A 16,081-nucleotide genomic window follows, 5' to 3' on the forward strand; every position below is an offset into this window, starting at 1 on the left:
GCCCCCTCCCTCCGTCCCTCCGTCCCTCCCTCCTCCCTCCCTCCCCGTCTCTTTCTCTCTCTCTCTCTCTCTCTCTCTCTCTCTCTGACCTTAAATCCAACCAGAACATTTCTTCACTCTGCGGAGAAATTCTCAGGCTCCTGTTGAGACCTGAACCACTGAGATGCCAAAAAATCTCTTGTGAGGCAGAATTGGAGACGAGAAAATTGGAGAATAAGCAGAAAAACCCTAATCCTTAGAGTAACAAGAAGCAAGCACTTGAAAATGTTTCAGTAGATTTTTACCTCTTTAAAAACAATGTGTTTTTTTTGTTGTTGTTTGTTTTAATGTCTCCTAACAAAATGGAGTAGCTGCAGCTCCTGGGAGGCCAGAGAATGATTGTGCAGCTGAGTCCTCCTCCTAACAAATGCCAAGGATTTCCTCCCTCGTGGTTCGCTGCTGCTAAATGAAACAATTATCGAGGCAAGAAGGCAGTTTGCTAATCAAGGGGGATAAGACTTCTGTTTCTTTAAAGTGCCGGAGAGGGGGGTAGAAAGGGTCGTGTGCGGTGTCTTTTTAACCTTGCTGAAGGACGCAGCAGTATTTATTGACGTATGCAAATAGCTAGGGGAGGGTGGTGCTTGGGAAAAAACAGGAACCAGAATCGGTTTCTCATTGCAGGGTGAACGCTTTGAGTTCCGGTGAAGGGAAAAGAGACGTGGCGAAATTGCCGTCTTTCTGTCTTATAAGCACATCTCTCACTAATACAGAAAAGGAACCTAGACATCAGAAAGGGTGAAGACGCTCTCAGAGTATTTTTAGAGACCTTGCATGAGCTACAGCAGCGCAGTGCCGGCCCTCAGCCCCGCCGCTGCCCCGCCGGCCCCCAACGGCCCCGACAAGATGCAGATGGAATCGCCGCTCCTGCCGGGCTTGGGTTTCCACCAGCCCCCTCAGCAGCCGCCGCCGCCGCAGGAGCCCGCGGCGCCGGGCGCGTCGCTGTCGCCGTCCTTCGGCAGCACCTGGTCCACGGGCACCACGAACGCGGTAGAGGACAGCTTCTTCCAGGGGATCACGCCAGTCAACGGGACCATGCTCTTCCAGAACTTCCCTCACCACGTCAACCCAGTCTTCGGAGGCACCTTCTCCCCGCAGATCAGCCTGGCGCAGACCCAGCACCACCAGCAGCCGCCGCCGCCGCCCGCACCGCAGCCCGCGCAGCCTGCGCAGCCCCAGCAGGCGCAGCCCTCGCAGCAGCGCCGGTCGCCCGCCAGCCCCAGCCAGGCGCCCTATGCGCAGAGGGGCGCTGCCGCGGCGTACGGTCACCAGCCCATCATGACTAGCAAGCCGTCCTCGTCCTCGGCTGCCGCGGCCGCCGCGGCCGCTGCGGCCGCCGCCTCGTCCGCGTCGTCCAGCTGGAACACGCACCAGAGCGTGAACGCGGCCTGGAGCGCGCCGTCCAACCCGTGGGGCGGCCTGCAGGCGGGCCGGGACCCTCGCCGGGCGGTCGGCGTGGGCGTGGGCGTGGGCGTCGGGGTACCTTCACCGCTCAACCCCATCTCGCCGCTCAAAAAGCCCTTCTCCAGCAACGTGATCGCGCCGCCCAAGTTCCCCCGCGCGGGCCCGCTCACCTCCAAGTCCTGGATGGAGGATAACGCTTTCCGGACGGACAATGGTAACAATCTGTTGCCATTTCAGGTAATGCTCCAGTGCATCTGCACACGCCTTCCTTCTCTGCTCCCTTTGCCTTGTCTTCCCTGCCATTTAATAGGCCGTTGATTTTTGTTCTTTAAAAAAGGCAGCGATGTTCAACTGCCCTGCCCTTTTCCAGACCCTTCAGTTCACTGGGGCTGTTCCACGACCGGGGACAAGGGTGGGGGAACACTGTGACTGCTGGAGGAATCGTATATATGCACCCTGACAAGATAGAAAAGAGCCTTTTTCTTTTAGCTTATTTTTTCCTTCATCGTGCTTGTGCCTCTTCTTTTCACCTTCGACAAGAAAAGCTGCAAGTGTATGGCAGGGTGCCGGCATAGTCCCAGGATGAGTAGGCTGAGATTTCTGTCGTTTTAAGTAGCTACACATTTCACGTTATGCAATCCCGGGCTCAGGGTGCCTCCTGAAAGCCATCCACTCCCAAACAACTCTGGCCCCACTCTTAAAGGGGTTAACAGCCCTTGAGTGTTGCTATTTCAGACAGTTGCATATGCTCAATTAAACTAATGTGAACACATGTGTTTATGTCTCGCGAAGGTGCTGGCATCATTAATAGCAATCAGCATATTGCCCCTGCCGGGAAAATTATGAGTGTGAGATTCCAATAAACACTGGAACTCTATCAGGGACCAGGATGGAAGAGTGGGAATTCTAGGGATAACCCTTCCTATGTTACCTAGAAGGAGGACTTAGAAATTGTTTTTTCCAGAGGAAAGAGACAATAGGATGCGACCTTCAGAGCCATATTGCAATGGAGACTATTTGCTAGCTAGCTCTGAAATATTTAAAGCTGCAGTGTCCTTCAATTGGGTTATTTAAGAAGACAATGCAGATCAATTACACCATCTGAAACTGGGCAAAGTGAAAGTCTTGCAACTTTAATGAAAAATGAGCCTTGTGTCTTGGTGTTAAATGCCAATGAAAAACCCAGGAAGTGCCCCAGACAAAAAGGTTGAATGGAGTGTCCTTATTCTGTTCTCGCTTTCTGATCCAGTGTATGGCCACATCGGTTGGCAGTGTCCTGGACATCTTGAGTTGGAAAGGGGTGGTAAGGGGGAGCGTTCACTGGAGGGCTTTGTTCTCAGGTAAACATTCACCCTTCACTTACAAATTGATTTGGCCATACGCTGGGAGGCTCAGTTAAAAAAGAAAACAAGGAAGGAGAGAGGAGGGCTTTGGATAAGACCCACTTTGGATCTTTGGATCCAAGGAAATGAAACAGAAATCCTTTGAGCATTGCTGAAAAATGGCAGAACCGACATTTGGCAGAGTTAGTTTAAAGCATCAGGTGCAATTGGAGGCTTCATTTTATTGCTCTTTACATTTCAGATGTGATGTTTGGCATGGCTTCCATCCATGAAGGAGATAGGGTTATTAAGAAGCACATGATTCTCTAAACTAAAGCAAGGATTTTTAACCTCAACAGTTCAAGGGGGGGGGTCCCTGAAACTCATAAATTATGTGTATGAGAGTTTTTAATGAGACAGTCTTAACACATTTTTACAGGGGCCCTTCAGGAATGGAAGAGTTTAATATTAAGGTATATTTCTCCCCATTTTTCTAAAGTTTGTTTTAATAAAATGAAGAGACTGCGTGCTGGGATTAGATCCCTAGAGAAAAGGAGGACTCTACTTTCTGGAATTTCTTTGTGTGTGTGTGTGTGTGTGTGTGTGTGTGTGTGGTGGGGGGCTGGACAGGGAGGCTGCATTTGGTAGGAGAGCCCCTCTTTTTCTAATAGTCCTTCGTATTATTCTGATGATCTCTACCCAAATCCATTCTTAGAGGATAACCTAAAATCTAACAGGGAGGTTTTGGGCCTGGAAGCTGATAGTGTAGACATCAATTATCTTTTTCTAAGAGTAGAATCTGAATACAACTAGCTTTTGATTATCTCCAGAAATGGGAACTGGGGAGAGATTAAATCCATAAAATTTCCCCCAAACTGATATTGACAAGTTATGTGGGGATTGCCAGTTGTTTCTCAGCAAACCATTTACCAGCCATGCTAACGAGAGCCAGATGGACTGGATTGAGTTTGGATTCTTGTTTTTCATCCCTGGTAGTGCTATTGAGTAGGGAAAGATGGCCAAAAGATTTGTAGGAGGAGAGATTTAATTGAAAATTGAGCTTTATAAATTTGGCCTCAGGAAGAATTACATGGACTTTATGTCTCATTTCTTTTTCTTACTTAAAATGGAGCTTCAGGGTTTTGAAGCAATATTAGAACCAGAGCAGGAGTAACCTGGCTGTATTTTGGCTTGGAAAATTATCAGACTTGGTTTGTGTTGATAAGCATATTAAGTTTGAAAAAACAAAAACACCTTGAGTCTCGTGTGCAGAATTTTACATGTTTATATATTTATTTAAATCATTTTTCTACAAAAGAGAAAATAACTTAAGTAGCTCCTAATGACTTTTTAAAAAATTATTTTGACAAATAAGATTTTTTTCTTTAAATCTAGGACTGTATTTCATAGAATACCAACTTAATTTTTTTATTTCAGACTCTTTGAGCTAAAACGGGCTCTCAACAGTAGTAGTGATCTACTCTAATGTATCATAATATTAAAAAAAAATCCATTACCCACCCCCAGCAGTGCTGCTTCACTCTCTTTTGCCAACCCACATAATAGGATATTTGGAGCTTTACTTCTGTGGTTTATATTGTGAAAGCAATAACTGTATTTGAATGTGATTTTTCAAACTGCACTGTGCTTTCTTATGCCCTTCCCTTAATTCTAACAAAGTTGATTGGTTTCTCTGGGTTGGGGTGGCTGCTTCCTTAGGGATTACTTGTATCTAAAAGCCACCTCATTTCTATAAATAAGGAAACTGAGGTCCTGAGAGAAAATGGCATAACTTGGGTAATAGCGCTTTGGCTAGTTTTGTTGATGTGTGTCCTTAACTTCCTTGTAGCTCTAGTGCTGTCAGGTAGACTTCATTTATGTCAGGTTCTCTTTGGGCTCCATTCAAAGGGGCTTACTTATGGAATTATCTCATGAGATTCTGTATCTGGCTCTTAGTGATGTACCATCCACCAACTCAAAAGCAGTGAGGGGGCTTCCCTGGTGGCACAGTGGTTAAGAATCCGCCTGCCAGTGCAGGGGACACGGATTCGAGCCCTGGTCCGGGAAGATCCCACATGCTGCGGAGCAGCTAAGCCCGTGCGCCACAACTACTGAGCCTGCGCTCTAGAGCCCGTGAGCTACAACTACTGAGCCCGTGCCCCACAACTACTGAAGCCTGCGCGCCTAGAGGCTGCGCTCCGCAAGAGAAGCCGCCGCAATGAGAAGCCTGCGCACCGCAACGAAGAGTAGCCCCCGCTCGCTGCAACTAGAGAAAGCCCGCGCAGCAACGAAGACCCAAGACAACCAAAAATAAATAAATTTATATTAAAAAAAATTTTTTTTTTAAATCAGTGAGGTACCCCACCTGGGGTATCATACATATGCTTCATTCTCTATTTATGTAAGACAGAGAAGCTTAGTTAGGTTTGTAAAAGGACTAGAACAGAGGTGTTTTCTGTATGTCGCGAATTTCGGTTTAAATAGTGTTGTTGTCCAGAGAAGTTTAGAAGGGACTTTTGAGAGCACCTATTCCACTACTCTGCTCATTTTCCAGAAGAGGAAATCAAAGTTCAAATATGTGAAATGACTTGCTCAAGTTCAGGTGGGTAGTTTCTATCAGAAGCAGACTTTGGAGGCAGATTGCCTAGGTTCACATCTCAACGCTGCCAGTTCCTGGGTTTGTAATCTTGCGCAAATTAGGTATATATGTTGACCCTTAATTTTGTCATCTGTAAAATGGGAATAATAATAATTACTTGGTTCATAGGAGTTCAGATAAGAAACTGCATGTAAAGTGCTTAGCACAGTACTTGGCCCATAGTAAAGTACCATATAAATGTTGAGTTGTGATTATTGTTATTTTAATGGTGGCCAGAGGTTCTGCGTGATCTTATCTTAGTATGGATTACTGCTTTTTCATCCCATGCAATCTGAAAGACCCCAAACTTCTATGTAATGTTATTTAGTCTTTTTTTTTCTGGCTGAAGGTACCCCCTGGTTACTATAACAACGTGATAATCCACCATTTACCTATGACCTGGGCCCTTTGCTAAGCACTTTACATGTAGTTTCTTATTGGAACTCCTTTAAGGTATAGGACTATTATTACCCTCATTATCCTGACAAAGAAATTGAGGGTTAGTGCATTTACATTATTTCCTCATCATCACACAGCCAGTAACTGGCAGAGTTGGGATTTGAACCCAGGAGATCTGCCTCCAGAGCCAGTGGACATCAGTTAACAGTGCAGTGTAGAAGGAGGAGACTGGGCAGCGTCCGTACTTGACCTTATGATATACTCTGGAGATTGTGTTGTTAAAATATATTTTATTGAGAGGAACAGAGGAAGAAAAATATAGTGCCCATACGTATACTAGATTCAACAGTAGTCAATATATTCCCCTATTTATTAACTTATCTATGTATTTTTGAATTTGTATTTTTGGAAAAAAATTCAAATTATGTTCTGCTTTCTCTCTGCGTTTCTGCCTTTATCCCGCCCCTCTTTTCCTACCCCAAATTGAAAGCCACTGTATAGATTTTATATTTCCTGGCATAAGTCTGCTTAAATGTAATTTAATGTTGATTGTGCTGGTGGGTTATCTATAACAGAGAAAGAAATTCCTTACATGAATTCATGGGAGTATAAATTATTTTGAAAAATAAATATGCCTATTCATAATAAATTTTGAAGAAACATCAGTGTTTTCAACGAGCCTAGGCTACTTCTTTTGGAACCATCTTTTCAGGAAGTAATATAAATTGTCTAGTTTATGCTTGCTTTTGAATAAGGATACTATGACCTAGATTTAAAGCTAGAGACTCTTCTGTAGTTGGTTTCTTAACTACTGCTCCAATGCAAAATCACTTAAAGTCCACCCAACTCTACAAACTGTTTCGGAACTTATTGTAGCGTGGTTAATATGTGTGCCAGCAAAGCCACATTATCTATATTCTATTTAAAAGAGATATTGGTTAGGAAATATTAGAAAGTTTTCTATGCTACTGAAAACATTTATCTAATATAAACTGTTTACTTTAAAATTGCATGTTGAAAAGTACTTAGCTCTAAACTCTTCATGACCTTGCAGCAAGTTGATATAAAAATATGCTCTCAGAAATGTAATATGTTTAGATATCCTCTAAGACACAAATTTCTGCTTAAATAGCTTTCTCCACTGGTTGGCCTATTTTGCTCTCTTTCAAGGGCTGCACAAGGTGTAATATTCGTCCATTTGGAAGGTGTCATTGCTCAGGTGGATTTTGGCGTGTTTTGATCTGCAAGTGTCAAAAGATTATGGCTTCGTTACTACAATATGAAAAATCTGATGCAGCCATGTGGATTTTACTGAGGAAAGGAATGGAGGGGAGTATAGAGTAGTGGGCAGCCCATGAAGCTTGGAATGAGGAAGACACTGGTTGAAGCCTCAGCTCTGTCACTGGTGATTGGAGTCAAGTCATTTATTCCATGTTTCTTTTTCCAAGAAGTCTGCAAAAATGGAGAGAGAGAGAGAGCCTATCTTCTGGGTTTGCTTTGAGAATGTATACAAAATGTTCAAAAAATTAGATACTGTTATGACTCTTAAATGCCTGCCTAACCACCAGTAATTAGACACAGTTCGAGTTTAATAGAGGAAATATTTATTGATAGCTAGTAGTCCAGGATTAAATGCTAGTTGATGACATCTGGAAATGGAGAAGGCCTAGAAAGATGTGTCCAGCAGGGATGGAAGAGCAACGAAGGGCTCTTTGTACGTTATGGTGACTGCCTGTCCTAGAAAGCCAGTCATAGTGCTCTGAAAGTTAGGGAGTATAGAGTTAGTCACAAGGATGGTGTATATTTGTAACTACCTGCTTCTGCCATGGCTGACTCACCAATGCAAATGTGAGATTTTGGTAATTCTGGAGCTCCAAAGGCTCTGATTTGAAGTTCCTTTTCACCACTTCCCTGAAGACCATGCCTGACTCTCTGTAGAGGCCAGCATGGTTGTCAGAGATAGAATTCAGTATAGAGGCCCAAGTTTGGATCTTGAGAGTTGAGGAATGTAATATAGCCACAGCTTCAAAGATGCTTTCCTGGGGAGATTGCTGTGCTTGCAGTAGTAGCCAGCCTTAACAAGGAATTTTCTGCAACTGGTCCTTATACCTTGTACGTGGCTTGTTCTCTGGGGGTTCTGTTATGCTTCAGTTCTTTTACATTTAGTTTTCATATCCTTCAGTGTTCATTACAGGTGCTAGGCATGTAAACTTATGTGAAACCATTGTAATATTTTGACTTAACTTGATGTGGAAAAGTACTAGTGAATTAAAATAATTCAATAAATTAGCATCTTAGAATCAACACCACTTTTCTTTCCCCAGAAGCACTATTATATAATTCTCAAAAATAATGACTATATGATATGAATCCTTGTTGGCAGTCTTCAGAGGAGAGGAACAGAAATGGGTACCAAACAGCCTTTGTATCATTTGAAGTGATCATAGAATAAATGTACACAGAGGGAAGGAAACTTTGTGTACTGATATTGTTGTGTGGTTAAGACTGTTGTACAGCCAAATATCTTCATTCTTCAAGTGTTCAAACTTATTTCAAAGGCAAGATCAAATTCAAGAGAAAAAAATGTAACTCCCTATCTTTAGTAATTCAGTGCAACGAATTAAATGGACAGTGCTACCAACTGAACCAGTGTCTAGAAGTTCATGAGCACTTGGCACTTAGTAGGTGCTCATTACATGAATGACTAAACATTTAAATACAAGTTGCTATAGTTTTGTCCTTTCTACAATACAGTATATTTAACATTTTCAAGACAGATTCTCCACTATAGCATTTCTTTACAAGATGTTCACAGAATATGGAAACATAGGTGAATGTACAGAATGTTATAAAGGACATCTTCAATTTGTAAAAATAGAAAATATCTGGCTTTTCAGACTTTATGGACATCCCATAGTTTCTAGGCTGTGAATCTGTTTGTACTTTGGTATGCTAAGAAGTAAGCAGGGTTCTTGCTTTGACATTAGAGATTTTGGCAACCAATAGATGGGAATATTAACTTGTATCCTATGAGTTAAATTTTTCTTTACCTCTTCACTGTTCATCATCTCATTCTTGTGGAGTTAACTTACCCTGTCATGGTGGTCTATTTTATTCCTGTCTTCCCAAATCAAGTTATTAATACTGGAAGTGATCAGAATGAGGGTCAGAATAATTCTGACAATAATACTTAGAAATATTAAGGTGACAATTCTTTGGTCTAAGAGGTTGACAAAGAGTAGGTTATAGTAGGCCCATTCAGCTAGTCGTTCGTTTGAAGATTGTGAGATTGGAAAGCAGAGATGTAAAGGGCAAAAGACTTTCTATCTTAAATATATGGTAGAGTTTTGGGACTAGCTAGGGATTTAAATAATTCAGAGGAAACATTTGAGTGATCTGACACTCTAACCCCCTACTCAAAGTCCAGGAGACCCAGTTCTTAGGTTTCAGATAGGCAGCAATGAAAAAGGACAAGAAGTGAGTGTGCCCAGAAGCACCTCTCTTTTGCAATCTGCCGTGGAAAATTTCCTTTCCTCTTTTGGACTAGAGAAATATAAACTAGATATGCAGGGGATTAAAAATAGTGAAGACCAGTGAGGTTTATGAATAAAGTTTGTGGGGAAAGGCTGAGAGACAGTTTTTGGAGCATGAATCTTTTTTTTTAAATGTGTTTGCATTTGATTTTATGGGTAAGCTAGTCAACTTTTTGCCACATTGTTGTTTAAAGTGGTTGTAATCAATAGTAGAATCCTGAGTTCAGATACACAGTTAAGAAGGATAGCGTAAGCAGTATTTTTGTTAAGCACATATCTATTACAGGATTCCCTGATCAAAGGGATAGGATTTACATTAAGTATCTTTTGGCATCGTCATTCGCAGTCATAATCCATGTACTCCAGCTTTTGGGTATTGTATTATTTTTGATGTCTTCTCCAAATAGATTCAGCTAACAAATACATGGGACTCTGCATGTCAAGCACTGGCCTCACCCTTTGCACATAAATTATCTTATTTAATCCTTACACGTTCTTGTGAATTAGGAATTATCATCCTACTTGAGACTCAGAGAATATCACCTGACTAGTAAGGTGACAGGAGGAGTGGAAATGTAGGTCTTTAGACTCGATGTCCAGTTCTCTCATTTTATTATACCCGCTTGCCTCTTATCACTTATCATCTTTCAGTGTGTCTTTGATGTTGCACTCTTTCCCCAGATCTTCCCTGATTCCCCTCATCCCCCATTGTCTTTATAGCACTCCTTACTGTCTGAAGTGAGCTGGGTTTGTTTGTTTGTTTCTCCACACTAGAATGTAAGTTCCACAAGGGCAAGGACCTTTTTCACTGTAGTGTTTTCAGGGGTTGTGACAGTACCTGGGATATTTTAGGCACATGGGAAATGTTTGTTGAATGTGTTAATGATTTACATTTACAAATGATTGATAAGACACATACTGGTCATTTAGATGTAGCTAGCAACGTAAGAGCAGTTTCATTTTATAAACATTTACCTGGCTGCTACCAGAGGTCAGGCACTAGGGATTAAAGCTGAACCATATCTGGTCCTCTGACAGCTCCCTGAGAAACATAAATTAAAATACAGGATGATAAGTTTTATACTTGTGTGTGATATGCACAACAAAGAGAATGTATACTTGCAGAGGAAGGAATAATTAAGTTTGTGTGTGGGGGGAGGGAGGGTTGGGAAGTCTCCAGGAAAGTCTTTTGTAATTTAAAATACTTTCGAAGTTTTTCTGATTTTGAAAGTAATGCATATTCACTGTCTAAAACTTGAGGGAAAAAAAATTGCCTGTAATTCTGTTACCCAGAGATAAGTACTCTTAATGTGTTGGTGCATTTTCTGCCAGTTCTCTCTTTTTTTTATGTATATGTATTGTGTACTTTATATGGTTGAGATGATTCTGTGTAAACAATTTTATCGCCATATTTTTTAGCTTTTCATATCATTAATTTTTAAACATTTTTTATTATTGCATAATAGTCCATCACAGGAATCCACTGTAATTTAACAAATTATTTCTGTATTTGGAGGATTTAGCTTTTCAGTTTTTAACTGTTAAACATAATGCTGTCATGAACATCTTTGGGCATTTTAAATCTTTATTCAGAAGTGAATGGGTAGGGTTCCATAGACAGACCAGGGCATGGGGGTAGAGGTTGCAGCAAATATTTATTTTAAGCAGAGGGAAAAACAGGGACACAGGTAAAAAACAGCATGGTGTGTTGAGGGAGCAGAAGATTCAGCATAGGGGTGAGGCAAGTGAGAGATGAGACTAGAGATGTAGGTAGGGGCCACATCACAAAGGACATTCCAGCATTTCTGTGCCTTCAACTTTGCCCAGTAGGGACACTGAAGGATTTTTTAAAAAATTAATTTATTTCTGGCTGCATTGGGTCTTCGTTGCTGCCTGCGGGCTTTCTCATTGCGGTGAGCGGGAGTTACTCTTCGTTGCGGTGCACGGGCTTCTCGCTGCAGCGGCTTCTCTTGTTGCGGAGCATGGGCTCTAGGCGTGCAGGCTTCAGTAGTTGTGGTACGTGGGCTCGGTAGTTGTGGCATGCGGGTTCAGTGGTTGTGGCACGCAGGCTCAGTAGTTGTGGCTCGCAGGCTGTAGAGCACAGGCTCAGTAGTTGTAGCGCACGGGCTTAGTTGCTCCGTGGCATGTGGGATCTTCCCGGACCAGGGCTCAAACCCATGTCCCCTGCATTGGCAGGCAGATTCTTAACCACTGCACCACCAGGGAAGCCCACATTGAAGGATTTTAAAGCTGAGAGCCATTGTAAGGCTTTAATTTGGTGAATGAAGTGATCACGTCTTTGTCCTGGAAAGATTATTCTGGGATATGGGTTGTCAGGAACCAAAAACAGACAGGGAAACCAGTTAACACGTAAGGACCTAAATTGATTGAGAGGAAGGGACAGACTTGAGAAATGAATTAAGGGACCAACTGGAGGACTAGTGATTGCTTGGATGTGGGTAATAAAGGAGAAGGAGGAGTTTAGAATGACTGTTCAAGTTTTGGTTTAGGCAGCTGGGAAAAATGATTTAGAGGTGAACAGGCTTAATAGTGGCAGATTAGAATTTTCATGACTCATAAGCCCAGGTGGGTTTAGACTGGAGGAACTTCAGAAGAGAAAGCTATGTGTTGGGAATACTCGAGCAAGTGATTTGACATCTCTTATCCACCCATGCTTTTATATGACTCTTAATGTGTGGGAAGGAAAACCTTATTAAGATAGATTACTTTGTGGACTACTTATTAAAAGACTAAATCTGAGAGAAGAAATAACTACCGTTCTAAGTCAAGAGCTTTTTCTGATTCTAGCCTTATTTATTTATTAAAAAAATTTTTTATTGTACCCTGAGAATTAGAGTATGTGTTCGCTTGTTAGTCATCTTGTTTATGGGTTACAGCTAGGCATTGCAGAGAACTGTAAGGAATTGCTAACCAATCAGTCATATGGGAGGACCACAGGAATTAAGAGAAATGAGACCTCGCATCCTTTATTATTTAAGTTGAATAAACTCACTTGAGAGGTCAGTGTATGTTATTAGAAGGTCTGAAATATCGCTAATAAGGTCTTAGCAAAGTTGAGATTAGACCTTATGGAATTTAGTTCTGCTGTACTAATAAAGTGCTTAGTTTTTCAATGGGTGTAAACAGGATGAAATGTTTTGAAGCTTAAGATCCGTAGAGCCACAGGGAGATGAGCTTTCATGGAGCATGAAGGAGAAATGGGGACAGGATATAATATCCACCAGAGGTGTATGTTAATTCATTTGTATTTCTAGGGAGAGAAGTGGGCTGTAACCTTCATTAAATTTCCTGAGGAATCCATAACTTGAAAATGGTTAAGAATTACAGATGCTGCTACATGGCACCCAATAAATCTTGAAAAGATTTTTAAAACTTAGGCATCTCATAAAATTTGTCTTTCTCCCTCTTCATAACTCACAGGAATTTTGCCTAACTTTAATTTGAGAGCTTTCTAAAGAGAAGGGACCCAGGACTTCCCTGGCAGTCCAGTGGTTAAGACTCTGTGCTCCCAATGTACAAGGCACAGGTTCAATCCCTGGTGGGGGAACTAAGATCTCGCATGCCATGTGGCGCGGCCAAAACATAAATAAATACATAAATAAATAAAATAAAAACAAATAGAAGGGACCCAACTCCTCTTTCATCTAGCTTTTTCTAGAGCATTCAAATTACCTTTTTTTTTTTTGCTGTGTTGGGTTTCGTTGCTGCTAGTGGGCCTTCTCTAGTTGTGGCGAGCGGGGGCTACTCTTCGTTGCGGTGCGCGGGCTTCTCATTGCGGTGGCTTCAGCACGGGCTCTAGGCTCACGGGCTTCAGTAGTTTTGGCACGTGGGCTCAGTAGTTGTGGCTTGTGGTCTCTAGAGGACAGGCTTAGTAGTTGTAGCACATGGGCTTAGTTGCTCCGCGGCGTGTGGGATCTTCCCCGACCAGGGCTCGAACCTGCGTCCCCTGCATTGGCAGGAGGATTCTTGGCCACCAGGGAAGTCCTCAAATTAGCTTTTCATCATAATTTTTTGGCATTCATTTCACTGGCTTGCATATATTAAATCACATACTTATAATAACACTAGCATTACAAAGATTAGGGAAAAACCCATCATTTCTAGGTTGACTTGTAACTAATCTGGTAGGACAGAAATTTATAGGCTTATCGGTCACAGGTGTTGAATGTACTATGGGCATTTTTTTATTGGGAAGGTGGAACTCATGGGTTAATGTGGAAAGTAAATTAAGTAAAGCTTCAACTATAGTAGATGCTTATGTATTTTAATGAATAAATGGACTAGAAAGTTTTGATTAAAGAGAGGGATGTTATTCCATTTCTGGTATAGGAGGTACAATTAGAAATACTGACTTTCAGAAATTGCAGATATATGTGACCTCCTTTCCTCAAGAGGAACATGTCCACTCTCCCATTCATGTCTTTGTTGTTGCTTTTCCTACTATTATAACCTAATGAAGAGAGTAGAGAGTAGAACTGGGGGAGAGGGTAGAAATTGGGGGTTTGGGGGGTAGAGGAGCAGTTGTTCTAGATCTCAGTGATGGACCTGCAACACACCAAGAGAAGTGAAACATCTTCAGTTTTTCAAATAGAAACAATGTTGCCTATATGATTTAGGGGTTTTTTTGTTTAGCTTTGTAACCAATTAACTACTTCTAGGCTAGTGTGGAAACCTAACTATCATCTATTACTTAGTTTCTATTGGTAAAGAGCCATTTTAACAATAGAGCATTTTGGAATACAGTGTCTTTAAGAAGTTATGACATCAAGGCCTGGTAAGAAAAATTGACCAAACTTTTGCCAGTTCTGAACTCTTCTGCAGCATCGTATTCTGTATATGCCTCAATTAAAACAGAAAGACTTCTGTTAGTTTGCTCATTTGGGGAGGGAGTTGGCTGGGTTTTTTTTAAGATGACAGTTTAAGTTGAAGCTTTACCAGGCACCTTATTGCCATCATGCTCATTCGAAGGTCAGAAGGTATCTGGGGGTGGGGAAAAAGCTTTAAAATAGTTGGCCCTTAAGCTGCAAAAACACAATCTATCAATAAATACTTTGAATCATTTTACAATGCTGATGAAACATTATTTTGCAATGTTTGTCAAATTAAACTTTGAGTTGATTTTAAGCAGAATAAAGGCAGACTAATTGTGCTAATGTTTCAGGATGCTGCAAAGCAAAACTTGGTGAATGGAAAATTTTAAACTCTACTTTCAAAGGCATTATAAGTTTAGTATTTTAGAAAATTTGGGACTGGCTGGGGAGATTGATTTTTTTCATTTTGACCTTGAATTCCTCAATATTCCAAAGACATGAGCTCATCTGAAGGTAACAAAATTATTCGGTTAACGTTTTAGAGCTTACTGCCTACTTCCTACATTTTTGCCAGGGTAGATGACTCCATTTGACCTATCAACTTTGGTGTGATCTAGCATATGAAATGTTATTCCCGAACAGCTGTTTTAAAGTTGGTGAATCATCCAGGTATAACAGAAGATTTTCATTTTAAAATACAGTGGGATATTTGATATTCTAATTCTAATTTAGGGCTAGATTCTGTTAAATGTGAAACATAGAAGGAGACTTAAAGGAAATTATAGTTTAATGTCAAAAATATAAGACCTGGAGTGAGGAGGAAAGGGAGAAAAATCCCTTGATAGTGAATATATTCCTTCACACTTGAGGGATGAGGGCTGAAACAGACAAGGGAGTTGAAGTGACACATTCTGTTAGAGGGACATAAATAATAGAGAATGTATTGAATACTGAGACATCAAAGGACATTGAAAGACAGTGAAGAAGATTTCAACGAAGAGGACAAAGCAAGGTAAAAGGATGCTTCAGCTTTTGTTACAATAATTAAATATTCAAAAAGGCAGCCACTTTATCCTATCCAGGAAGTTAAGCAATTGCCCATTTTATATTCCAGTTTTATGCAAGCAAGCCATAGGCAAGTAAGCTGACATCAGGGATTTATATTAAGAAGTTTCTTCTAGGGAATGTCAGAAGCAAGTTCAAAACCCAATCTTAAAAAAAAAAAAAAAAAAAAAAAAAAAACCAATCTTTTAATCTCCTGTAGCATGATCATAATATTCATGATGCCTCTAAGATACTTCGTTTGTTCTAAACCATCAAAGAAAGATAGACTGTGTATTTAGCATAATTTGCATTGTGTGTATTATTGATTTAGTCTAATGACTTCGCACAATAGTCAGAACTGTAAAAAGACAACCTATGTAGAAAAGATGTGTTCTGTAGATCTGTGTTCTATAGAAAAAGCAGTAGAAACTATCTATACTGTGAAAAATTCTTATATACTCTTTTATGTACTTTCTCTTTATTATAAATCTAGAAATTCATGTATATGTGGCAGTGCTGTTAACTGGAGTTTGAATTCAGTATTTACAAAGTACATACTATGTTCTTGGACTGGTGTTAGGTATTGTGAAATATCTGAATCCTGTCTTTAGAAACTAACATACATGCAACGGGGCATAATAAGAAAGTAAGGACTAGATTGTGTGATGTTATTTGCCATGAATGGCCAAGTAGGGTCAAGAATAATTTGTCCTAGAATGCTTTTTTGAAAAAAGTGATAGGCAATTCCCCGTGGTTCAGTGGCTGAGACTCTGCACTTTCACTGCCGAAGGTGCGGGTTCAAACCCTGATCTGGGAACTAAAATCCGCAAGCTGTGCGACGCGGCCAAAAAAGAAAAAAATAAAATTTAAAAA

The 16,081-nt window shown here is 41.0% G+C and overlaps 1 protein-coding gene across 1 annotated transcript in view; it reads left to right on the forward strand.

Annotated features, from left to right (window-relative positions):
- Window positions 1-810: 810 nt before the first annotated feature.
- Window positions 811-16,081, forward strand: part of CPEB3 (cytoplasmic polyadenylation element binding protein 3) — a 144,600-nt gene continuing 129,329 nt past the window's right edge. Inside the window, exon 1 of the mRNA XM_024739545.1 lies at window positions 811-1,677. Within this exon, the coding sequence (XP_024595313.1) occupies window positions 811-1,677 (867 nt within the window). The remainder of the gene's footprint in view (window positions 1,678-16,081) is intronic.

This window comes from Neophocaena asiaeorientalis, unplaced genomic scaffold (assembly GCF_003031525.2).
Source record: "Neophocaena asiaeorientalis asiaeorientalis breed wild unplaced genomic scaffold, Neophocaena_asiaeorientalis_V1.1 scaffold597, whole genome shotgun sequence".
NCBI lineage: Eukaryota > Metazoa > Chordata > Mammalia > Artiodactyla > Phocoenidae > Neophocaena > Neophocaena asiaeorientalis.